General features: G+C 49.1%; 1 protein-coding gene across 2 annotated transcripts in view; it reads left to right on the top strand.

Annotated features, from left to right (window-relative positions):
• Window positions 1-26,650, top strand: part of ss (aryl hydrocarbon receptor spineless) — a 218,552-nt gene that overhangs the window by 140,837 nt on the left and 51,065 nt on the right. For both annotated transcript variants that reach the window (XR_003112802.1, XM_025297995.1), the window contains exon 3: window positions 24,598-24,716. Coding sequence is in view for 1 of the 2 variants with exons in the window: in XM_025297995.1 (XP_025153780.1) it covers window positions 24,598-24,716 (119 nt within the window). In the remaining variant the exon portion in view is untranslated. The remainder of the gene's footprint in view (window positions 1-24,597; window positions 24,717-26,650) is intronic.

Genomic DNA, 26,650 nt, shown 5'->3' with positions numbered 1-26,650 from the left:
TGTCCAAAAAATTCAGCCGAAATGGTCCTTTTAAGATTTTTGGCTGCTGATTACGAGTCTGAAGTCAGATTTAAAAAATTCCAAATGGCGGATCCAACATGGCGGACGAATTTTTCTTAAATTCAGATTCACTTGAATCAGATTCACTTGAAACTCGTTACTCGGGGGTTTTTGGGGTCGCTGATTACGAATCTAACGGTTAACTAACTTTTAACCAACACTAAATCTTCTTTGTCACTACATTAAACCTACTTTGACCCTACATAGAATCTATTTTGTCCCACAATGGACCTATTTTTCCTCACATTGGACCTACATTCTACCTAGGAGCGGTGAGCGTCGAGCGGACTGAGTCTCGTTTTAAAGAGTTCGGCCTGGAGTTACGAAACCCTGAAAACAAAAGACGATCAGCAGATCATCATTTCATTAACATTCCATTCCATCCTACATCTTATTTGTATCGTATACGCTTGCGAATGTAATAAAATAAAAGTTTCAGTTTCGAAAATCTGGAAATATTGTTGTTTGAAAAATATTATTAATGATAAATGGTAAGATTTTTTTTGTACTCTTTGTTTGTTCATGCTAATGACTTAAATCTATGCTTTTTTGTTGGTTGGATTTGGCATTGCATATTGCCTTGGTTGGTTGGATTATTACATCTTGCCTTTGTTGGATATGTAGGATCCGTCATTTTGAATTTTTAAAATCTGATATCCCTTTCGTATTTGGTGAACCCCCCCCAAAAACTCCCGAGTAACGAGTTTCAAGTGAATCTGATGAATTTAAGAAATATTCGTCCGCCATATTGGATCCGCCATTTGGAATTTTTAAAATCTGACTTCAGATTCGTAATCAGCAGCCAAAAATCTTAAAAGGACCATTTCGGCTGAATTTTTTGGACATTATTATTGGAGTATAAATGTGAAGCTGCTATATTTTTTAATTGGACATGCTCAACTTTGACCCCCTATATTTCTTAAACGGGGCATATGCTCATCTTGAAATTTTGCAGGGATTTTTGAGTCATCATAAGTAACCATTTGGCATAAAAAAAGTTTCAAAAATCGAGGTACCGAAAACGGGCATTTTTTGCATGGGGCTTGCCGAGGCTCTTCGTCCCGGTACTCGCGGACTTTCAGCGCGGTCAGTAAAAAAAAACGAGAAGTTATAATATTAAAAATATTTTCTTTTCCTCCTTTGCTTTCACTTTCTCTTAGCTTTTCTCTAGTTGTTGCCTAAAATCATAAATGAAGCTTTTTCGTTCGAAATAAACAGAGACAGACATATGATTTAACTGTTCGTACTTTTCGGTTAAAACAATCGGGCCAGAGAGATAATAAATTTCATCACGGTTTGGACATTAGTTTCGGTGCAGTTTGAAATGCATATTGAATGCAACCGAATATTCAATCATTTTTGAGCGACTTGCGAAACTGTAAAATATCGTTACATACCACCTTGATCAAAAAGTTTCAGGAATTTATTCAGAAAATTAAAAATACAAGTTTATTCATCAAAATCGATATTGTCCCCTTCAAAGTACTCTCCATCGACTGCAACGCATTTATGTCAGCGCTTGATCCAGTCGTCGAAACATTTTTGATACTCGGGTTTTCGGTATGGCCATCAGAGCCGTCTTCGATTTTTCCATCATCTCCTCTTGGCTGCTAAAACGCGTTTCCCCGGAGCGGTTTTTTGAGTCGACCGAACAGGAAGAAGTCGCAGGGAGCCAAATCAGGCGAATTCGGTGGCTGTTGGGTGGTATTCGTTCCGTTCTTGATCAAAAAGTTGCGGGTAAACGATGACATTGTGCGAGTCGATTTCATTTTTAAAATCAGAAAAAAAATCGAAAACACGCACAGAGACGGATGTATATACTCAAGACGGCGTAACTTTTACAAATGTCAAGCTGCGACGCTGAAATTTGGTGGGAACGTCAATGACAGATGTGGCAACCTAACCAAAAAATAAGAACTCAAATCGGGTGACTGAGAGCACCACACGGTGGTCGTTCCTGAAACTTTTTCAATCAAGGTGATATATTTCGAGATTGTAAAATATTTTTTCAATAATCCTTTAAATTTTCGCTGGAACTTGCAAAACTAAAGTGGAACACAAATTTCGACTTTGGATGCAACTGTCGCGTCACACCTAACATCGACCCGCGGAAAAGGCGAAAGTGAGCGCGACACCGGATGATTTTCCAGATTTAAACACCTAGAAACTTTGATTTCATTGCGCATTCGTGAAGAATGAAAAATTGTCAATTCGCGCGCGGCGCACGCGTGACGCGAGCGAGGTTACGCAGGCGCGTAGGGAACGTAGGGGGCAGCGAAATGCGAGAGCACGCTCGCAAATGTTTATTGCGCGTGCGCGCCCGCCGTGTGTGCGAGCGCGCTTTCTCTATTTAACAGGAACATCTGCCGAAGTTGCAGATGGTTATAAAGTACTTAAGCATTCGCCTTCGTTTCGGCCTTCGCGAGAGCCGAGGGCGTTTCAGGCTCGCCGCGTTACCGTCGCTCGGCCACCGCGACGTTCCACCGCTTAATAAAGCCGTGATATAGCTTATACCCCGTCGTAAATAACAATTAGACCGTAAGCTGCAAAAATGTTCCACGATCCGTCCCTCCCTTCCCCCCCCCCTCTCCTCCCTCTTTTGCGCGCGTGACTTTTGCGCTGTGTGACCAACAAACTAGCAGCGAGATTAATACGCCTCGTCTCGCCTCTTTCTTTCTTTCTCGTTTGACCGCACTTGACAAAATAATAATCACTCCCGAAGCGCGCGATGAGACGCGCGCGAGGGCGAGGCCCCGCGCGATTTTAATCGCCCTTTCCCCGATAAATTATCCGCATCTAATCTCATTAGAGTGCGAATACACGCGCGCGCGCGCGCGCCGGTCGCCTTCGGTTAATCGTAAATCGCGGAAACACGGCGTCGTCGCGCCTTCGCCGTCGCCTCCTCGCAGCTCACACTCCGTCCGTGCACGGCCCGGTCGCGGAGTAATAGGTTTTCATAAATACGATCTCTCGCGATTAATTGTGAATTTAGCACCTTCGTTAAGCCGGCTCGCACGCCGTCAGGCGTGCGTATACGCACACACGCGCGCACACACACACACACCCGCGACGTCCGAAAGAACGGAAGAAAAAGGAAGAGGGAAAGAGGCGCGATATTAATTGGTATGAGCGAGAAATTTACGAGAACGCGGCGGTATTCGCGATCGCGTAATTAACTACAAAGTCATACCGAGACCCCGACCGGCTGACCCGCTGAATTATCGGCACTACTTGTTAATGTCAGTGGGTGGTTCGGCGACTTTTTTTGCATTTATTTGCATTTCCATACGGCCGCGCGAGCGCGCACGTTGCAGAAAGACGAGAGAACGAGAGGGGGGGGGGATGAGGGGCAGAGTGCGAGAAAGAGAGAGGGCGCGGGGGAAGGGAGAGAACGAGTGGCTTCGTTTATACCCGCGAACCGCGGGTTATCGCGAATGACAGAATAGAAAAAAGAAAATTGCGGTTATATGGCGGCCCCGGAGCTAATTTGAATTCGGAGGCCCCCGAGCTGCCCCTCCCCCCTCCTCTCACTCTCTCTCTCTCTCTCTCTCTCTCTGTCCCTCTCACGCTCTCAGTCGCTCTCTTTCATTCACTCACTCTCTCTTTCACCGTGTATGGGCGAACACGCAAGCTTCCAACGGCGGCGGCGGCGACCCGAGGCAAGTAAAAAGTACGAAACTAATTAAATTACAAATTTAATTCGCGGCATATAATTAAATAAAACTTCGTCCGCCGTATGTATACGAATCGATCCTCGGGATCCTCGCCCTGCTTATTGTTACTTCGCGTCAAAGAGAGCCCCGCTCGTCTCGCGACTGCGAGCGCGTCGATAGCACCGCGGCGGAGGCGCGCGGGTTATCAAAGTGGGTTATCGACGGAAAAAAGAGGATCCCGCCGCGGAGCGATCGCGCGCTTCGATAGCACCGCGTGAACTTGATTAATCAAGACAGCGCGCATACAGACGACGCGGTGACTTGGGTTCTCGCGCGAAGTCGTACGGCACTTCCGCGCGCGAGGGAGGAAAAAAGAAGCGGCGGGGTAACGTGACGAACGACGGGAAATTTCTCCGTGTGATTTCTCGCGACGCGTTTTGCGCGCGCTCACCTTCAACGCACGACGTAACTCGTGCGGTTACCGCACGGATTTTCCTTCGACGTCACGAAGGGTCACGACCAAGGAGACCAAGGCGCGCGAATTCCGCGCGGAGAAAATCCCGCACCGCCCCGCGCGCTCGCCGGCGTCGATTCTTCGGCGTCAGTTCGCGGGGGAACGAGCGTGAAAGCAGCTCGTATAAAGCTCGTTGAACCCCCTCGCCCCGAAGGGGGTGATCCATGGCGATGCGTCCGCGTGCGCGAGCGCAGCAACATGGGAACACACCGCGGTCGCGCGTGGACAAACGAGCATACCCACCTTCCGTATTTTGTCAGGCTCGTTTGCGGCCCGAACGGCCCGGGATACTTGAGTTAGCTGAAAAATTATGGCGATCCATTCTAGTTAGACGCACGAAGTAGTAAGACCCGCGCTGGCGGCAGGGAGGATGTAGAAAGGGCGGCGGGGCGAGGGGGGACGAGGAGGGTCGAGAAGCCGGCAGATTCCCGCAGGCACGTCCGACTCGCGGGACATCAATGATCCATGACTCCCCTCGCCGGTCGGGGCTAAATGATTTTATCCAACGAGCGCCGTACGTACCGTTGCGAGACCGCGAGACCGCGCCGTTGTTTCCTGCCGAAGTCCCAGTAGGAAAATTCCAACCGAGACAAAAGTCCCGCAATATTGAAAGTGGCTACCGCCGACGAGACGTGGACGCGTCACTGATGACGATGGGCGCCTCCACTCGAGACGAATCAATTCGCAGAGCGACGCTCCGCTCGCTCGCGAGATTTGCTCGCCTCATTTTCTCGGAGAGATCCAGCGATTGTCACGTACTTTTCGACCTCGCCACCTGCAAAATAAGGGACCTCGAGTCTTCAGTGCCGCTGAAATAAATTGTTTCGTACATCGACGACAGACTTAGAATTAATTGCCGATTGCCGTACTCTCACGCGTAAGTAAGACCTTTCGAGAAGAAACTTTCGATAATTGCGGGGGATTGAGTGTCCGGGAAATTTCACGAAACCGCGAGGATATATCATCGGGGAGAACTCGGACAGGTGGCGTCGCGTCGTCGGCTCAAATTTTTCACCGGCCGCGAAGAGCAAATGAACACGCGGAAGCCACGATCATAGCTGGATCTTCTCCGCGAACAAGAGGTCACGCCAAGTCCCCGGAGGGGACGGTGTATCCCCTAACGACCGTGTGCAACCTCGCCGGCTGAATCGCTGGATAGATAGATAGATAGCTAGGTAGATAGGTGGTGAGCGCAGGACGCGCAGAGAGCCCGGGATATCCCCCGCTTTCGCAACCCTCCTTGAACGCGCGGAGTCGCTCGCCGAGGAACACTGCGGCCCCGACCGTTACACGTTCGTGTGCGACTCGATTGGAACTGGACGCGTCGGCGCGTACATACGCTCGTACTGATTTTATCGAATTTAATTAGCGGATGAACAGCAGACGATGACCGTAACCCCGAGAACACCGTGTTGGAGCACGGCGACGTGCAGTGCACGCGCGCGACGGCCGCGGGAGAAAGAGAGAGAGAGAGAGAGAGAGAGAGAGAGTGTGAGAGTGTGAGAGAGAGAGAGAGCATCCTTTCGAGCGACAAGACGAGACGAGACGAGACGGTAACGACGACATACCGGTGTTATCCGCGCGGACTTGACACGCTCGCGATCGGCGGTCGTAAAGAGAAGAAACACACTCGAAAGCACTCGAGTATCTGCTCGAGTGTCCGCCGCTCGACACACCTGCCCGATTTAGAGCGACGGCTACAGCAGGAACGCGCCCGGGCTAATGGCGGCACAGATTAATCTTGCAAATTTAATGCCGCAGCGCGCGCGCGCGCGCGCGCGGCCTCTCTAACGACGCCTCGTCGCTCTCTTCGTCGAGCCGCGAATCGCCGCGCCGCGCGCGTCGCGACCGGTCGCGCCGGATGTGTGTGAGCTGCTCGCGAGAAAACGAAAGAAACGGAGAGAGAGAGAGAGAGAGAGAGAGGGAGAGAGAGAGAGAGAGAGAGAGAGAGAGAGAGAGACCCGCCCTGTTCGGGCTCGACGCGGGCCGAAAATTTAATTCGGTTATGAAACTCATTAGGTAATGCAGAAAACCCACACGAGGCACGCCGGTGATAAATGAAGGTGTCGTGTCGCCGGGCAGTATATGCCGCGGTTAGCTCGGCCGCGACAGCTGGGCCCCGTGTCGTAGAATATACGCGCCGCATATAGAGAAGCTTAGAGAGAGAGAGAGAGAGAGAGAGAGAGAGAGAGAGAGAGGGAACTCCACGGCGGAATGCATTAATACAATTTGCCGTGCTATATCTACAGCTGTACGCGCTAATTATAATGTGATTTGCCCTTCGGAGGAACGCCGCGCTACCGGCCGCCCGGCCGGGATCCCGAGGACGCGGGATGGAGACGTTTCGAAGTTAACTCGCGGTTGTCCTTATCACGCTCGGGACGCGAAAATCGTGCTCCTTCGAGGAACGCGTTCTCAGGAACGCAGGCTCGCTCGAGAAAGAGCAAGTTTGCCGTGTTGCTTGTCATTTTACATAAAGTCTGTTTTTCCGTTCCGATCAGCGCGAGAATCTCGTCCCGAGCGGCCGGTGATTCGCCGTACGCCGCAGTGTGCACGTTCGGGCATACGTATCGTCGCTGCGAAATTAACGCGTGCGAACGCGGAATCATCGGTGAGTCGCGGTCCGCGCGCAGGACCGTGTCAAGGTGACAGCCGAGAATCGTAATCTGGCAGCGGAAGTGCGATGCATAATAACGCAGCTGCACACCGTCGTCGTCGTCGTCGTCGTCGCGTCATCGTCATCGCCGCGCGGTCGATGTTGCGCGGATGCGCGCGGCGCGGCATTCTCGTTCCTATTTTTTTTTCTTTTTCCCATCGCGACCAAGAGGTCCGCGCGGATTTCTCACGAGTTCAGGGTCAGATGTATCTCATGATGATTAGATAATATTCGTAATTATATCGTCAGCCGAGGATCGCGGCACGTGTACGTTGCTTATCCACGCCTTCGAGCGGACGAGACGGATAGCCGGCGAAGGCAGGAAGGAAACTAACGAAAATCAGATGAAGCGGAGACGCTTGCGGAGATTGTCCAGCGGGAAACTCGCGCAGAAATCTTCACGTTGGGTCACTCGCGAAATACTCAGCAAAATATTTTCGTCCTGCGGTTCTTTTCTCTTTCTTTTTCTTTTTTTTACCTATTCGCCCGCGATTTATCCGCAGCAACGCCAACGGAATTCGCGTGATTCAGCGAGCCCTCAGGACGCGCGCGCGCGCGGCAGCCAACGCGTTAACTAACGACGTAAATCATAGCGAATGGAAAATAACGTATTTTTCATATATGGAAATCCAGTCGCTGGAAACTGGTTAGCGGCGGCGGCGAGTCAACGGGAGACATCAGGTGTAATTACGCGTGCGCGCGTCGACGTCGCGAACTTTTCGACGTCGCCGCATTGGCGACAGTCGGGTCGATCCGCGAGAGAGAGACTGGCGCACGAGTATTGTATTAGCGTTAGAGCAAATTACCTCTCGTGTGTAACGCGTGACCGAGGTAATTAGCTCGGCGACGTATATCTGTCACCGCGCAATTGCCAGAAGAAAACGATATTCGATTTATGAACCGCGCGGCAATCACGTCTCTCCCGGCGGAATACGCAAGACCGAGCTAACCACTCATCGTGACGCGGAATCCCGGCTATTCATAACGAGATTGATCCACATTTTTCACCGGGTATAATTAATTCAATTCGATCCAAGATGGATTCTTCTAATTTATTTATCGCATTTATCGTGACGAATATCTAAGCTGTTACCTCCTCCGGCGGGGAGGAAAATCTTTCCACTAGTTTACGCAACCGCCGGTAAAATCGATCAATTTTTCGCATAACTGTTGCGTCGCAATAAGCAGGTTAACATTGAAGTCTCTGCTTTTCTCTTTTCGTGATCGTTTCTGAGCAATCTCCTAACATTTCCTTCTCGTGACTGACAATTAGACCCGTGTCCCAGATTTACTATATTACTCCAGACATATAAATTGGGCTACGAAATGTGAAAAGAACGAGGCCTCTCTCTCTCTCTCTCTCTCTCTCTCTTTCCGCCTCCCTTTCTTTCGGTAACGTCGACTGAAATTGCAGTAAACGAACGTTTTACGTGACTCGAAGGAAGAACTTCCATGAGATTGCCGCTGTCATTAAAAAGGCAGATCGGCATTTATAATAAAACGGAATAATTAGCGCGGAGCCGAACAAGAAGAATGCCGCTGCGTGATGTAACCTAATGATTCGGCGATGACTCACTGTTAGCGAGTTAATTAGCGATGGCTACAAATTGTACCGTGTTGCGCGCGCGCGCACACGCATGTATACTCGCGATATGCGGTGCACACGTGCAGCTATTCTGTGAACACATTGTGCCGCGTAACGTGTAATCTGCCATAATTGCGTACTTCACGTTATACCGTAATGACGAATACCAAGCCAAAAATGTCATCAAGGTGAAGTTATTTTCAGTGCTATAAATTCCCCGATTAAAAACCCGCTATTAGCTAGTCTCAAGCGCTCCGTTATCGATTACGTTGCACCGCGTTTCGCGGATTCTTAGCAGCGGCGAGAAAGAGAGAGAGAGAGAGAAAGAGAGAGAGAGAGACGAAGGTACAAATAACATTGAGCGACGTTGATCGAAGTAAGTCGAAGAGGATGACCGGAAGCGCTTCTCTCCTCTCAAAGGAAAAATATACAGGGTGTCCGAGATCTTTTGGAAACGAAAAATTGTGAAGATTAATTAGATCAATCTGAGAAGAAGAGTCATGTGCCATTTTGCAAAAATTGCAATAGTTACGCAGTTATTAATGATTAAAAATTACCACATCTAGAGGCTCTTTTAATTGATAACTTGAAAATTTGCGTATTTATTTGCAAAATAAATATTAGATAGATAGGTATGAGTATATTGAACTTTGAACCCTAAATCTTGAACCTGTCGCTAGGCACAATAGCCGTCATATACACAGTCTGTCCCAGATCCAATGAGACTGGTCTAAAAAAATACAAAGCGTTTATTATTTTGATTTTTTATGCTTGTTTATTCAAAATAGTCCCCTTCTGAGTCAATACAGCGCTGGAAACATTCGACAAATTTTTCGAAACATTTTTTATACTCATCGGCTGGAATGGCCTTTAGTATGGCGGTCGAAGTCTTTTGGATGACCGGGATGGTATCGAAACGATTTCCTTTCATCGGCAATTTCAGTTTGGGAAATAGCCAGAAGTCGCACGGAGCCAAATCAGGTGAATACGGTGGATGATCGTCGGCAACAATGATGCCTTTTTTGGTCAAGAATTCACGTACCATGATGGCTTTGTGCGATGGTGCATTATCGCGCAACAAAAACCAACTGCCTGGCTCTCGATATTCCGGTCGAACTCGTCGAATTCTGGCCCACAATCGTTGTAGAACTCGCAGATAATATCTGGGCAGACACACAGCGGTCGCTTTGAAGAATTTCTTTGACTTTCTCGATGTTTTCTTCATTGCGAGTGGTTTTCGGCGGCGGTGCTCGGTCATCGTCTGCAAGGTCCTCACGACCGTCACGGAATCGGCCAAACTAACGGAAAACCTGTGCACGGGACATGCATTCATCCCCGTACACATTTTTTAGCGTTTCGTACCACGTTTCTGCACCACTTTTACCCAATTTAAAAGTTGGTTTTTCGATCGACGTACACAAAGTGACTTTACATAAAATGTCAAGCCACAGTGAAATATCAACCGAATTCGCTCAAATTTTGAGGTTAAGTAGATGAAGGGTAGAACATTCACCCACCATCATTCACTCATAGATATCGCTGCGCTAAGAACTTTGATGGAACCAGTCTCATCATCGTATCTGGGACAGACTGTGTAATTGTGAATCAAGTCATTCTGAACAAAAAAGTCCCTTACCATTTTGCAAATAAGCGCGCAAATTTTCAACTTACCAATTAAAAAAGCTTCTAGATCTGGTCATTTTCAATCATTAATAACTTAACAATTATTGCGCTTTTTGCAAAAATACTTGACTCCCCTTCTCAGTTTGATCCGATTAATTTTTAATTTTTCGTTTCCGAAAGATCCCAGACACCCTGTATATGTATATATTTTTTTCAAATGTACAACAGATGCCGTCACAGAGCAGAAAAGTTCGATGACGCAATCGGGCAAATAAGGATCGTGCTAAAATATTCACAATCGCGGATATCTTCGGTTCACTGCCAAAAGCGAAACCACCTCTCTCTCTCTCTCTCTCTCTCGTCACTGCGCTCGCATTGACGCGAAGGAAAGGCTCAGAAGTCAGGTGTACATATATTTTTTACACAGTCCGACCGTATCGGCGGTTGCGAACGACACCGTCCGTCGATTCCTCAGAAAGATTGACCGCGGCTGTTGAAGGGCGGGAGAGAGGCGACGGAGGAGGGGAAAGAGGAGGTTGCACAGGGCGAAAACAAAAATAAATTTCCACATACGTATGCTTTATTGGTGCTCCCGTCTGAGGATAACAGTCTAGCGCGGCAGAGGGTCCGTTTCGTTGCGTAATGAGAGATTTTATCGCGGTTACAGGGATAGGGCGGAGCCACCGCGCTCATGCATTATCACCCCGCTTCTGTCTGACGGATTACTTTATATACGGTCACCCGTGTGTACACATACACGCCGGCACGGTCATGGCTGTGTGCGCGACGTCGAGCACTAAAGAGCGCCTGCGAAAACTGCTCTCCCGCCCGCCGTCGCCGTCGTCGTCGTCGCCGCCGCCGCCGCCGCCGCCGGTCTCGATAAAAACTCCCGATGTAGTCTGACTGTCCGTCCCTCTCCCTCTCCTCCTCCTCCTCCTCCTCCTCCTCTTCCCGCTCGGGTATCAGATCATACGCTGAAATTTGCGCGGAGGAGGAAAAAAAGAGGGTATGTGTGTGTGTGTGTGTGTGTGTGTGTGGAAGCGCGCGCCGATGGCGCTTTTAATTCGCGCGTTGGACTCGCGGAGTGACGTGGCGTTCTCCCGTGTCATCCGGCCGGCGAAACCGTTTCCCGATCGCGATCATCGTCCACCGCGAGTGTATCGTCCTTCGCGATCTTTCGCTCACCTTCATCTCGGACTGCGGGGGGATGTTCCGCAATCGCGACCGCGGTTACGACACGAGTGGGCACTCTTTTTCTCTTGCCTCTCTTTGTCTCTTGCCCCCTCTCTTTCCGCGTGGAGAGAAATGAGAACAATGTTCTTCATCGCCCCCGGTTTTTCGCTCGCCCTTCAGGAGTCCTCCGAATTCCCCGAGCGGCCGGACACACGTCCAGGCATCGACAAGTGGGTGTATACGCGCAGTGCGCGGTGTATCGTGGCACGGGTAATACCTGTAATCATCCCCCCGTGTGGCTACATCGCGCGGTGGGCAGGCTCGGGGGAAGGGGAAGGGGGAGGGGGCGAAAAACAGAGAGAGAGAGAGAGAGAAGGAGGGCCGGGTATACATAATGCGACCTTGCACGGTGTGTGGTGCACCATAAAAGATCCCCGGCGATACACGTTCACCCACGTGCAACGGACGCGGTCGCGGCGATATTGTGACGTTTTCCCGACGAACGATGCCGACGACGCCGAGCACGATCCGATGGCGATGCGGTGCGCGCGACCGGTATGCGGCAACAGGGACGGTAATTTGGGGTGCGTTCTCCCGCGAAATTCGCAATCGGCGATACGCGCCCGCGATCGTTCATTAGCCGGACGGATGACTAATAATCCCTCTTTCTTTCTCTCCGCTCGCCGGCATTATCGTCCAGCGCGGCCCGGCCAGACCGCGAATTAACTCCGCCGTCGAACGCGATCGCGGCGTTTCCTCCAATTTTGCCGTTCGCGCGCACTCTCGGTTGCCGAAGATTGTCCGGGGAGAACGCGCGCGCGCGCCTCGCTTTTTCTCCGGCGGTTCTCTTCTCCGACGCGTGTACACACACGCGATTGCTTAGGAAAAAATTGGGCATAATCTCCTGAATGCATCCGGTCGCGTGGATATTTTCGCCGGTCCCCGCGCGCGAGACAGCGGGAGAGATATATCGCGAAATATATCGGGTGAAATCGCAGCGGTCTTATCGGAGGAGGGAAGGAATCGAAAAGGCGCGGTAAAAGTCGCGCTCCGCGTTTCTGTCTCGCGTCGCGCGAAGAGACGCCCTTAAGAAACATGGAATGCAGTGAGAACAGAAAAAATGTTTACGCGCGGCGGTGATTATGCGGATATGATTTCATAGTGATCTACATCTCGATTAAAGTGGACGCACCGTGTGCGTAGATAAATTACTAATATCCGCGCGCAATGAAAGAGCTTGTTATGTATGTAATATTATAATAACATGTTTTTAGATTACTTCATTAAACTAATTATTTAAGAGCTTGTGTTCACGTGCATACACAAAAGAAGACGTACTTTGTAGGCCGCGAGAGATAAGTCTCCCCTCCTATTCTCTTCCTCTTCGCAGAAATTTACGTGGATTATAAATATTACATTGCACGCAACGCGCCTCTTTCTTCCGCTTTGCTCCTTATCGTGGGTTCCGTGATTGATTGACGGAACAATACTCCGTCGTAGGGCGAACAACGCGGCATTGCTGAAGAAAAAGATGGAGGTATCATCAATTTAGGTCCTAAAAGCTGCCTTCTGAAAGTTCGCGAAAAAGTTCTGGAATTTTATAGAATATACAGGATGACCGGGATCTTTTGGAAATGAAAAATTGTGAAGATTAATCAGGTGAAACTGAGAAGAAAGGTCATGTACCATTTTGCAAAAATCGCAATAATTGTTAAGTTATTAACAAGTCTGCATCTAGCGATGGATATGACTACCATGTACTGAACTTTGAACTTTGAATCTTGAACCTGTCGCTAGACACAATAACCGTCATACAATTGTAAATTTGATCATTCCGAACAAAAAAGTCCTTTATCATTTTGCAAATAAGGATGCAAATTTTCAAGTTATCAATTGAAAGAGCTCCTCGATGTGGTCATCTTCAATCACTAACGACTCGGTAACTGTTGCGTTCTTTGTGAAATAACACTTGATTTTCCTTCTCAGTTGGATCTGATTGATCTCCACAAATTTTCGTTTCCAAAAAAAATCCCGGATACCTCGTATATATGTATTTCTTTTTAGTCAGTGTATTTCCCAGGCTTGATCAGGACCTAAAAATATCAGGTGACCCAAAAGTTGGTTGCCGTTTCGAAATTTCTAAGGTTTCAGTGCAATCTGCAATGACGATTTTAAACTTACAACAGCCATAGAAAATTATAAGTTTCTCAATTCGATAATTGACTTTTAGGCCTCTCTAAACAACCCAATCAAATCCAACTGCTCATCGAGCGTTAAGCGAACGCTTGTGGTATCTGATCCATGGCGTCCATTTCTGCACAAATGACCGAAAGAAATAATCCTACGAGTCCTAGATGGAGTTGAAGCAAAGTTGAAAATTCGCGCGAAGTTTCGTCAAATCGCGGACGGGTGTCTTCGGCAACGCCCGGCTCGTCGATTTCACCGATGCACCCATCCTGGGATGGGACCTGGTCTGGCTTGTAGAAACCCGCCGACTGACCTGACGAAAAGCACTTGGTCTCCCTTATCGGCGGAGGCCATTCGTTTCTGCGACACAATCGGCCCCGCCGGCCCGGCCGCGCTCGCAAAGAACAAGTGTATTAGCACGCTAATCTGCGTGCTTCGTGCTCAATCTTTAATATTCGCCCCGGCTCACCCCCTCGCGCGCGCGCGCGCGCGCCTCAAGCGCGTTCCCCAGCTTGCTCCTGACTGACTCAGCAGGAACCCGAAGGCGGCCCTGACGTGCAATGTCTTTGCGCGTATCCCCCCCATTTGCATATAGCCATGAAGGATCTCGCAGCCATGTCACTTCCCTGTAATCCCGCGGGACTAAAGAGTTCCGCTCGACACCGCAAATCTTCCGGCGGAACCGCCTTTTGTGATGTATGGTCCGCTTCCGCGGAAATTCGGCGAGCGTTCGCGGCGGGAGCCCCTTCTCATCGGGTTAATCTTGCGCGCTTTCTCTCAAATAAATTGCTTGTTACAATTTCTCAAATGCACCTCGTTTGCGCCAAGGAAAATTAGACGTCACGGTAGCCTGTCGCGTGAACGAGAAACAGCAGTGAGAAAATCACGTTGAACAATACGGTATCCATAGAAGTCGCGGCTCTCTCCCTCCCTCCCTCTCTCTCTCTCTCTCTCTCTCTCTCTCTCTCTCTCTTCCTATCTTCATAAATAATTGAAAGGCTACACCAGGAAAAATGTATTGTTACGTGAACCAAAAATTTGTTGTAACAACAAAATAATTTGGTTAAAATATGCCCAACAAAACTGTTTAGTTCCTGTAAACAAATATCTTGATTTGATTACGGTTTGTTCGTATAACGTAACACTTTTGTTATAACAACCAAAAAGCTTAAACTATATGAATTTTGTTAAAAATACTATAATCTTCTCTTAATATATAAAATCTAAATTTTAGTGCGCAGAAAGACAGAAGGTAGTGTCCATTGGCCATTATTTTAGTTTATGTAAAATAATATTTCGTTATTTTTATGGATAAAATAACTAAAATGCTTAATTTTTATATATGAAGTCTAGGAACAAAATCATTTGGTCCAGAGAACAAAGCAGAAAAATATATTTAGTTGAGACAACTAGATATTTTGTTATATAAAACAATATAAAAACAATTGATATTTGGTTGCTATTAAAAAACGCCTCAACTAAACAGTTTTGTTAGAGATGCTGAAATTTTTTTCCTAGTGCACAATTGATCATCTCTCTCGGTTCGCCGAAACATCCCGGCCCCACGGCACACACCCCGTAAGCATCAGAATTACAAAAGGAAGCAAGCGCGCCCAAATTACACCGACGTCGCTCTCTCCGCGTGACATCGGGAACACAACAATCTAACGGGTGGTCGGGCGCGTCTATTGGGAGCGATTAAGCATTGGGTGCGCTTGTTAATACACGTCGCGTAGCGGGCGACTCCATCAATCATCGATCGATTATGCGATTGGAAGATAATCGCTTATTTAACGTTCACTTAGTCGGGCTTCGCGCGACCGCCGGCGGCGGCGGCGGCGTCGGCGGCGGCGTCGGCGGCGTCGGCGGCGGCGGCGGTGCGGGGTTCGCGTAAAACGCAAGTCACCGGAGAGGTAGGCAGGAAAGGCACCCCCGAGGAGCAGCGTCATTATTTGCACTTCAAAGACGTCTATATAAATGAGGGCGGCGGTGCTTAATGAAGCGAGCGAGCGAACGACCGAACGATCGCGGCGACGATCTAATGAAAACGGTCGTTTATGTAGCGATAGAGCTCGCCGAGAAAGAGAGAGAGGGAGAGGGAGAGAGGAAGAAAGAGCGTAGAATTCCGAGCTTGTGACTTTCGTAATTGCAGTGGGAGATTACGCGGGAGAAAAACGTGGGTCGAGGAGTAATTAATGTTTCGTGCGTCCAAGTAAAACGAATAAATCTTCCGGAAACCTCAACGGGGAAGACACAACACACAACACTCGCCGATGTTTCGTGCGATTCGGTCGGAGGTGCCGCTTAAAATTGCAATTCTCTGGCCATTCGAACGTCCCTTCGCCCTTGCGCCACTTCAACGTGCACTTCCGCGCAAAATTCCGCGCTTGCGAGAACTCGCGGAGACTCGCGCGCGTCCATTTCGTTCCTTCCTTTCTTCGACATTTTGCGTGCAATTCTCCGTGCAAAGTATAGGATACGCGCTTTCCACGAGCGCCTTCTTTCCGTGTCAGGCCATCGGAGGCGGACTTTGCTGTTTCGCGCGAACTCATCGGCGGCGAAAGCCACGGAGCTGCGCGGCAACGGTGACTCCTAAAAATAACGGGCAACATTCAATTGCGCCAATTTGCAGCGGCGAACGAGCGACGTCAGGGAGGCTCGTTGACGCGCGTAACGGGCGTGGGCGACGGCGAGGTCGGCGGCGCGGCGACGACGACGACGACGACGAGCGCTCTTCTCGTGGCTGACCGCACTGCGAAACGCCGAAGAGCGCTCCGGCAACGCTCGTTCCTCCCGCTGGAAGCTCGCAGCGTTCTGATTGGCCTCCGCCTCCGCTTTTAGATCCCGCCGCCGCTTCCTGCGTTCCTCTCCGGCGCGTATACTATGTGTTCATAAACTGACCTTGCCGGAGGAAGTGTAATTATTATTACTGATTGCACCGGCGCGCGGCACGGCGCATCGCGATGGCGCGACCTTTCCACCAGAATTCCACGTTTTCCGCGCCACCGAGATCGGCATCTGCCCGCCCGTCGCGTTATTTTCCGTTCTCTTTTTATTTATTTTCTCTCTGTACCTCCCTCTCTGCCTCTCCATTCCCCCCCCCCCCGCCTCTCTCTCTCTCGTCCTCTTTTATTTCTCTCTGTATATTTATATATCTCTATCCTTTTCTCTCTTTCTCTCTCTGCTTTTGTCGCGTTGTCTCATCGGCGATTACGCCGCGATTAGGCAGCGCGTCCGCGAGCGTTTTTCCGGCGAGGTTCGCACATTTGTTCCCCTTATTCACTCCGCCGGAAACAATTGTTGACTCGTTGTTATCGACATATTCGCTGTAACGCTGTAACGACATAGTTGCTCCTTGTGGAAGATGAAGAGAAAGAAACGGCCGGGACAGCTCGCGATTGCGAGCGTAATTCTCGAGCGGGAGAGCCTTGAGGACAACCCTTCGCCCCCTTCATCCTGCGCGTCCCGTAACGAACCACCGCGCGAAAGCGCTCCCACTTACCTAACCTAATTAATTAACCTAATGCCTAACCTAATTAACACAAGAAATTTCACGAATCAACAACCTCCCCGCAATCTCGTCGTCTCGTGCCGACGAGATCGGCTTGTCGGCCCGCGAGGACCTTCGAAACGTTTCGCGCCGTCTCTCGAAGGAGTTGTTGTTCGTCGGAAGGACATTAAGCACGGTCATTAGCCCGGGGTGAGCAGCGCAAAGGACAATTGCTCTCGCGGCAATTGAAAATCGAATTGTCCGGCCGGCGATTGGTCGGATACGCACGTGCGGTCTCGGGCTACCATCGTCCGGCCCGCGCGCGTATCCTGCGCTCGTTCCGGCGCTCGTCCTAATGGATCCTGGCCGCTGGCTGGTTCTCCCGCACGGGTCCCGGAGGGTCGCGTGGCGGCGTCGCCGACGAGTGCTTCGCGGCATCGCGTGCGACGGTATTTACGAGTGACGCTACTCGGCCTGCTTTCGCGCATTTTCCGCACACGCGTCGTTGCTCTGCAACGACAGCCGGATTCTTCGAAGCTCCACCGCACGGCGCACCGCACCCCGGGGTTCGCGATGACGACCGTCGGGGTCGCCCCGCGGCTGCCAACGATCGCGATCGCCTCGTTTTTCTCTGGGAGCGAAAACGTGAGAAATATAAAGTCTTCCGAGTGTTCGCGGTTTAACCCTTTCACTTAGTTAGTGGGAAGTATACTTGCCACCTTTTCTTGATTCAACTTTGCGTTGCAAATCACATAATTTTGAGGGACTAATCGGGAATTGGAGTTTTCCAGATAACCGAATGGTTGTTCAATCATACTCCGATAGGTTTTTATACCGAATTATTCATTTGTGATTATTTATATAACAAGTCAAAGTTGAAAAAATGCTTTTTTTAGGGAAAAATCGACTCCTCGGAGAGTATCGAATGTAGAAGTCTGAAATTTTCACCAAATATTTTTCTGATGTTGTACAAGAACGTGTATTTTTTTCAGTATCCTTTTGCGGGTTAGATTTTTTTTTTTAACAAATATTTCTGCAAAAACGGCCGAAATTTGATTTCCTCGCACTTTTTAGCTCTATTTTCCTAGTTTTTTCATTCTGTATCTCTATCTTATCCATACTATCAATATTATTTTACTCAAAAATGAATGTTTAATCTCTATAGTAAGCATAAATATGCAGTACTGAACATTTTTCCACATAAATCTTTTCCAGCTCGATCGAGTTCCATCATCTAGAATCATATGTTCTTATCACGACCTGGTCATTATTTATAATAATAATTGGAATTTTCGTTAATTTTGTACATCATGATCGCCATATTGAGTCCGCGATTTTGAATTTTGCAAATCTGACTTTAGATTCGTAATCAGCGAGCCAAAAGCATAGGACTGAAAGGGTTAAAGAAATGATCATTGAGCTGAATTGTTAGACTTCTTTCTTACTCTTCACCACATTTCTGATCACCAGCTGAAGAGACAGCCGTCGTTGATCACAATCAGGCTTGGGAATTCCGGCCACGCGTGTGCCGGCGTCACCGTCGACTTTTCCGGCTTTTCGGCCATCCGGCTACGAGAAACCTCTTTTCCATGCCAGTTGCGCGAGTTAATTATAATTGCCGGAATTCATCGAATTTGTGTGTATAATCGCGGTGTAATTTTGTAATTAGAACGTTTCCCGCGCGAAACGCGAACAAAGACCGAGTCGCGCGGCCATGAAGAGGCCGATGTGCGCGAGAAGGAGAAGACGCTCTATTAGATTTCACGATCTGGTATGCAACAAGTCTTGCGGTCGCGATAATTACACCGAAGACGATGAAATATTTATCTTACAAATTAATCTCCCTCTCTCTCTCTCTCTCTCTCTCGACCTACATAAATCTCTTTGAATGCACCGTTCTCCTCGTCGTCGTCGTCGTCGTCGTCGTGAATTGTCGCGCGCTGAGTCCTTAGCGCTCGATGCGCCCCGTCTCTTTTCTTCCTTCTCGATGTGCAGATACGCGATACGCGTGAGATTCCGACGCAAACCGGAATGTGCGCGAGCCGAAATCGGCCGTCCCTGCCAAATCGACCTTCGTCGGCGCGATTACGTCGCCGATTATCCGGATCAGTCGCGGCCCCGAAGGGTCGCGTGGCGTACACGTGCTTCGCGCGCGCAGCATTGCGTGCGCGTCTCTTTACGCGCGCGCGCGCGCGCGCGCCCGTCGGCGAGCTCTCGCGCGTCTCTCGCGTGTGCACGCATCGGTACTTCTCGATACGAAATGCTGTGCGAAAGGCTGTTACCCGGCGAGACGCATCGACGGCTCCGATCACATTCGCATGGAGAGCACTCGCCGCGCGGACGATCTTGTTACGAGCTAACGCCTGTCGGGAGGATATCTCGCGAGGATTTTCTCTTCCGAGACCGGACGGGGATTAAATGCGCCCGACCTGATCTCCTCTCTCGCGTTTCTGCTCGGGGCGAGCGATGGATAATCGCGCCCCGAGTTTCGACATTGTAGACTCGACGAACGATTCGCGCCTCGACGCGATTTATAAATCCGAGTGCGCTTGGCGAATTTCTCCGAGTGACATTTGAATCGCAAAATAGAGAGCCCACTCGCTCGGAGCCGATCCCGCGGATCTGGCGAGAGCAACGGCGAGCTTCATCATTGTTCGCGGAATTACCATAATATGACTCCACCTCCTTCGAGATAATAGAACTGAGCATTCAACTTAATTTTAAAAGATTTACAAGAGATGGCGTAATGAGCGAGCTAATGGCAGCGGCCTCATACTGAAGCCGACTTCATATAAAAGCCCTTAAGTCATTACGCCTTAAGAATCGGTATACTTCATTCGGTCGAAGTGTAAATAACATATTTTTTTCAGCGCATTCAATATGTCGAGTTTTGTGCCAACGAAATGCCGCAATTTGCGGCAAGCGTTACTTTTTTGTTTCCATTTGAAAAAATCGGCAGCTGAAAGTCGTTCGTTTGCTGTCCGAAGATTATGGGGATTATGCTCCATCGATCTCAACTTGTGAGTACTGGTTTAGACGATTCAAAAGTGGAGATTTTCCACTGATCCATCGTTCGAAGGTAATGCTCTGTATTTGGTGGGATCAGAAGGGTGTGGTCTGTTATGAGCTGCTAAAACCTGGCGAGAAACCATTACTGGGGACGACAACTAGTACAGCTGAACCGAGAATCGAAGGAAAAACGACCAGAATACGTCAAAAGACACGACACAGTGATTTTCCAGCGTGACAACGCTCGGCCGACAACATATCGCCGCTAAACCGGACTGGAACCGGAAGGACGCTAAAGCTGCTCGGATGGGATGTTCCACCCTACCCACCACTATTCACCAGACTGCTCCTTCTGATTTCCACTTGTTCCGATCCATGCGGATCAGCACCTTTCTGCCCAGCAGTTCAGTTCCTTAGAAGATATGAAAAAATGGCTCGATTCATGGATAACCACGAAAGACGAGTCGTTCTTTCGCCGAGGAATCCGCCTTTCACTGAAGAAAGATGGGAAAAAGTTGTAGCTAACGACGGACAATACTTTGAGTAACATGTGTCACTTATCATCACTTTGCTTCGAAACAAACGTTCATTTGCACCAAAAAGAAATCCTCTAAAATGAAGTTTAATACCCAAGTAGTAATATCCGCGGGACTCATTCGCCGGCTCGCGAGCGAGCGTACAAGAAAGAAATATGCGCGTTATCGATTACAATTTACAGCCTCGGCTGTAACGTAATATCGCGCTCGTGAGCGAGCGGCGAGCAGTATTTGCTTTAAACGTCTCGTACGTTGTATACGCTGTACACCACTTGCGTATTTATATCTTCAGATAAACCTGACGCGCGCTAACGCGCGCTCCTCGCTGCCTCATTCATCGCGCCGGGCCGCGCCGTAATTCTCGCGCGTTATTGCGCGCCGCGCGCGCGCGCGCGCGGAGTAACTCGCGCGTCGGCCGTAAATAACGTTCACCCGTGGCAAAAGTGGGCCGAATTTCGTTGAAAATAAACACGCACGCGCGCCGCGCCCGCCTTCTTCCCTCGGATTCCCGCGGATGGACGATCGATCTCGGCCCGGGCGTAAAACGGATTAACGGAGCGCGCCCGGCGAGAACGTTGCGGCGCGGCGCGGCGAGGCGCGGCGATACGTGACAGGATGTGTGAGCGACACTTCCTTTTGAACCCTATAATACGCCGTCGATCCCGTACACCTGCTTGTTGCCTCCTGCTTAATATGCGCGCCGTAATTAGAACATACGAGAGACCACGATCGCACTAAATAATAAACCGGTCGCGTCGAAGTCGACGCGACTCGAGTCGCGCGCGACCGCGAGACGAAGCAGCGCCTAGCTGCCGGCTCGAGATCTCCCGGCGATCTAGATTTATAGATCCGCGATATCGCGATCGCCACGGCACGCCGACGGCGAGTAGAAGAGGACGCGCGACGCTCGACGCGTGCGCTCTCGAGAGTGATCTTTGTGTTGAGAGAAGGAAAGAGAGACTCGCAGAGTCGTGTGTTGTATCGCGAGTGTGCGCGCCGCGTCGGTGAATTCAGCAATTCCTCGAACGATCCTCGCCGGTGAATTGAGTGACTTGTTCAGTAATTAATTACGGAGCGCGCGAGCAGGAATTAGTAACGCTAAGCTCGGCGCGGACCTCGCTGGGTCGCGATGACAGAAGAAAAAAAGAAATGAATGCTTTTCCACATCGGACAACGGCGAATATCGATCATCATCGAATCTACATAAAAGTGTCCGTTGAAATTATAATCTTTGACAGCGATCGCCTTAATTATCGTGGCCGCGAAACATAAATTTGCGTTTACGGCAAAAAGTGTTTGCCCTCCCTTCGCCTCTGCCCTGCCCAGCCAGCACCTCTCTCGCACATCGCTCGTCGCCCTTTCGGTTGCCCTTCGCCGACGTCATCGTCGCTCTAATCTTCCGTGAAAATCTGCAAATAATAACCAACGTTACAGCCTGTAATATGATAAATCTGATAACGGCTCGGTTTGTTACGGCCGACTTTAACGACTTTTAAATCGCGATTTCGCGTAGATCCCAGGCGGTCGTCGGCGCCGCCGCCGCCGCCGTCGCCGCCGCCGTCATCGTCGTCGCTCAGCGCCGGGGAGCGACGAATTTCGATGAAACGAACCGTATTTATGTCGTCGGCCGAACGACGGCCGATTACGAGCCGGACAAAGCACCGGAAATATGTCTTTGCTCTTATCGGGACATTTTCCGCGCGGCATTAATTCCGCCGCTGTCCTTTCCTGCCGCTCCGTCGCAATCTCCGATCGGGATCTGCAATCGCTTATGCAAACCGCCGATGAGTATCCTTCGCGCGACGTCTCCTCCCGTAAATCGACCGTTCGCTTCTCCACACTCTTTGCACTCCCGTCTTCCCTTCTATACAGGGTGTTTCCGCAAACCTCCCCTTTGTTCTGGCTCAAAGCGCGTTGGAAGCTCGCCATAATCATCGTGTCAAAGTTCCCATCTTGTGCACTCGTGCGCTCTCTCTCTCTCTCTCTCTCTCTCTTCTATTTTTTCTCCTCTCGAAATTAATTTAACACGCCTCGTAATAAACTTAATACAATTTACGTCATTTCGTTCCGCTCGGTGATTTATGTCGCCGACGATCTGCCAGACCGATTTTCAGACCTTGTTAGTTGTTAATATTATAATTTCGAGGAAATGAGAGGGAGACAGAGAGAGAGAGAGAGAGAGAGAGAGAGAGAGAGAGAGAGAGAGAGAGAGAGAGAGAGAGAAGAAACATCGCTGGGGTGGGCATCGTAAATCGCGTCGTAAGTTCTCGGTTGGCGACAAGAAACTGCCTACCGCGCGGTTTATGTTCGCGAAATAAAGAAATCGTAAAGCTGATTGTGATTGCGGCTGGTTGCGCGAAACCACCGAGGTCCTCGTTTTCGCGTTCGTGCGCGATGCAAGATGATGACGACGACGACGACGACGACGACGACGGGCCGATGGTTGGCCGCTTAGCCCTCTAATCATTCTCGTGATTTGCGGGCGACGTGGTAAAAAAGGGGGCAACAGCGGGGCACGAGGTGGGAGGCAGCGGTGCCTTATTAAGATTCGCGAACGAATACGCCACACGAAGCGGCTTGATTGAAATTTAATTGCACCGTCGAAATTATCCTCTTTTCTTCCTTCACAGAGCACGAGCTCTCGACGAGGTTTTCCCGGCCGTTTTTGCGCCCGGCGTCATGCATTATCGCGTTGATGCGGCGGTTTTTTTCCGCGCGGCAGTGATTCGATTTTTTTCACACTTTCGCCATTTCGATTCCCGGGGGAGGGGAGCATTAGAAAGGAGCGCGACCGGCTCGGAAAGAAACGACGGTGCCGGCGTAATCGTACGAAACGTACATTCGCGTCGCGGAATGAATGCTGGTACGCGGTATCATAAAAATTTCCCGATACATTCGTATGATAAAAAATCACGTCACAAAATCTCTACGGCGCAATGTATTTTATGTACACCCTGAAAAAAGTATTGTATTTGTAAAGTGATTTTTCCCATAGTCTCACATTCTAAGCGAAGCCTTTTACAGGAAAAGGATTCCTCTTTCGATCAAGCGATTAAAGTGGACCATTCATCTAAAATTTATTAGACATTATTTTAACTATTTTCCTCTTCTATTTCAAGAGGATTTCTTCTTGTATCAATTAATTTCCCTCTTATACGAAGAGGAATATGTTGACTTAAATGTCCGCTTATTTTGTTGAGTCATGCTCTACCTTTATCACATGAACGAAAACATAATCATATGTTCATGGGTCAGAATATTTGACGCGCTTTTTAAGGAAGGTATGTGTAACATATAACGAAGATAATTTACCCATATTTGGTCAAATACAGTTTATAATCTGTTGCAAGAAGTTGAATAATATATTCTTTCTTTTAACTATGTTTCGTACAATTGGTTATGATGAACATCTTTGTAGCTATGAAGTCCATAACAAAACTATGATTGGAAACTTATTTATTATGATGATTTTATTTCACTTGTGCCTGCTCATTGTAGAAAAGTACCAGAGCTAAAAAAGTACATATATTACTTTTCGCTATATATTATGATAATTTTTTCAAATTAACCAGTATAACCAGTAAGAATAAAGTACGGCAAGAATAAATAATAATCCTCTTAAGAGAAGATTAAATAATCTGTGGTATAAGAGGAAATTTATATTAAAATCAATAAAATTCCTATTATACGTATAACATATAATCCCTCCAACTTTAAGAATAATGCGTTTCTAATATTTTCCTCTTAATCTTAGAGGAATCCTCTCGAGGCCATATATAAGAATAAAATCCTCTAAAATTTCGATGATTCCGCCTGTTCTGAAATTATTAATTTTTTCTTTTTTATGTAACTATCTATTGTAAATCCACCGAGAGAGCCAAGGGAGCAGTACGCTTGCAGAATCACCGCGAGATTAATTCAAAGAGCGTAAAAATCGCGCGACGCATAAATCGATTTCAATGTGCGCGCTGCGATCACGTTACATCAGAGTGCAATTTATAGGCGGGAAATATCCTTAATGCTAGCCAAATAGACACTTAACGAGCGATTTTTACCGCGTCCTCCCGATCAACGAGCTCGTATCCTCATGATTTACGTGATTCTGTTGCAGTGGTGATGCACAAGGATAAGGAGGAGAATTCACACCACGACTCGCATTACAGGGCGAGAGAGTTGGCGGCGCTCGCTGCTTACGACCATCATCACCTCGACGGCGAAATGTTCCTACAGGTGAGTACTCATCGGCGACGCTCATTACGTAGAGCAGGCCGTATTTACGGCCTCATTTGGAGGCACGAAATTTTTTAAATGCATATCGGCTCGCTCGCGCGCGCGCGCGCGAGCGAGCGAGCGTATTTATCGCGCCGGCGAGAGACACACCTGCTTCCTCGGCGCTCCCGATCGATCGTCTCGTTTCGCCGACCGTTGCGGAGAAATCTATCTTCGCGAACGAGATCTCGCCGCTGATCCATATGCTCGGGGAGAGCGTGCGGATAAGAAAAAAAAAAAAAAAGAAAAAACACGCGACAGCGACGAACGGTCGCATGAAATATTTAAGCGATTCCGCGACGCTGTCGTACTCGCTAGTAACGGAAGTGCGAGTCGCGCGTGTCACAGCTTGTACGTGTGTCTTATGCTGCATTTAGCGCACCGTTTACCGCCATCCATATTTCCATTCCTCACGATTACCCGCAGCGGACTGCGCGGTTGAAACTTCGTGCTGTAAGGACTAGTGGAGCAGAGTCTCTCTCTCTCTCTCTCTCTCTCTCTCTTTCTCTCTCTCTCTCTCTCGGTCTAGCGGGCGTGTTGCAATTTAATCGCCGGATTTATTAGAATCCGTACGAAATGTGTGCTGCACACATCGCGTGCGTCTGTCTCTCACTTGAGCTGCAGGCTTGCAATTAAGCTTGCTTAGCGTCACTCGTGCGCCGGTGCAGCGTGTTCGTTTACAACAAAAATAAGAAGCGCTGCGATATGTTGTGACGCGCGATGGAAGACAAGCGCTCGGTATTCATGGCGGGCTTTTGCGCGCTAATGCCGAAGTTTCGGCAAATTATCGATGCGACGACGCGGGCGCGGTTGGCTCCGATCGAATTCTCCCGTGGCGGCTGCGATCGCCTGACGGCTGAGAGTTACGACCGAACTCTGGAAGCCGGTCTAACATTTAACAATCTCCGTCGGCCGGGCGCTCGCTCTAGATTACTTTTCATCTTGCGCTCTCTTTATTAAGAGCTCCCCGAGTATTCTTCATTCTCCTCGCGGCCTTAGCTCGTTCGTGTCGAATTTCTATCATGTCGTGCATATTAAACTTCTCCTCCTCCGTGGACGATAACCGAGCCGGTAAGCGTCGGTGCATCGTAACGATTCGCATAAACGGCGCAAAAAAGATGCCGATCGGCGCGAGTTATCGATTCAAATTGTTGAGGATCAATCAACAACGGCGACGCGATAACGGCCGGGCGATTACAAACGATATCGACTCCATTTCGAGCGGCGATATTATCTGCGCGATACATTCACCTGCCATAAGCACCATCTACGATTCACGATTGATCGACGGTCGGCGGTCGGTGTGAGTGCACGAACAGATGGAGAGATGAATGAGCAGGCAGAAGAGAAACGGGCGTGCTACCGAATGACGACCCGTGATTGGAACTGTCTGTCAGGGAAACGATACGATTGAACGTCACGTCTGAAGGGAGAGCTGCGCGCGCGCGCGCGCGCGGGGATGCTTTCGTATATTATTTCGATGAAATATAATGTACAGCGGACCGGATGGCATGACGCGGAAATAGAAACATTTCGACCTCGGTCGTCGGTGTCTGGAGATACCCGTAGACACGTAGTCTATTGCAGCAAATCGAAATAGATTCTCGCGGGAGCAGATTTTGACTGGCGAGAATTTTCAACACCGAATTTTTCCCTCGGAGATGTGCAACGGGTTCTTTCGCAGTGAATTGAAAATCTTCCTTCAGAGTGCGTTGAAATTTGTCGAATTTCTGCAAATATTTCACACGCGAAAGTACCAAAGGATATCTCTCGCGAGAGCTCTCTCCCTATTTCGTATCATCGTTTCACACACCAACAGAATTCTCCTCTCGATCTTATCCTCGTCGAACACTCGCTCCGCGGATTTCGTAAAGAACAATTCAAAGCCTCGAGCG

This window comes from Harpegnathos saltator, unplaced genomic scaffold, assembly GCF_003227715.2.
Source record: "Harpegnathos saltator strain DR-91 unplaced genomic scaffold, Hsal_v8.6 scaffold202, whole genome shotgun sequence".
In the NCBI taxonomy this organism is placed as follows: domain Eukaryota; kingdom Metazoa; phylum Arthropoda; class Insecta; order Hymenoptera; family Formicidae; genus Harpegnathos; species Harpegnathos saltator.
The sequence above is the reverse complement of the archived record's forward strand: the minus strand, read 5'-3'. Positions and strand labels throughout refer to the sequence as shown.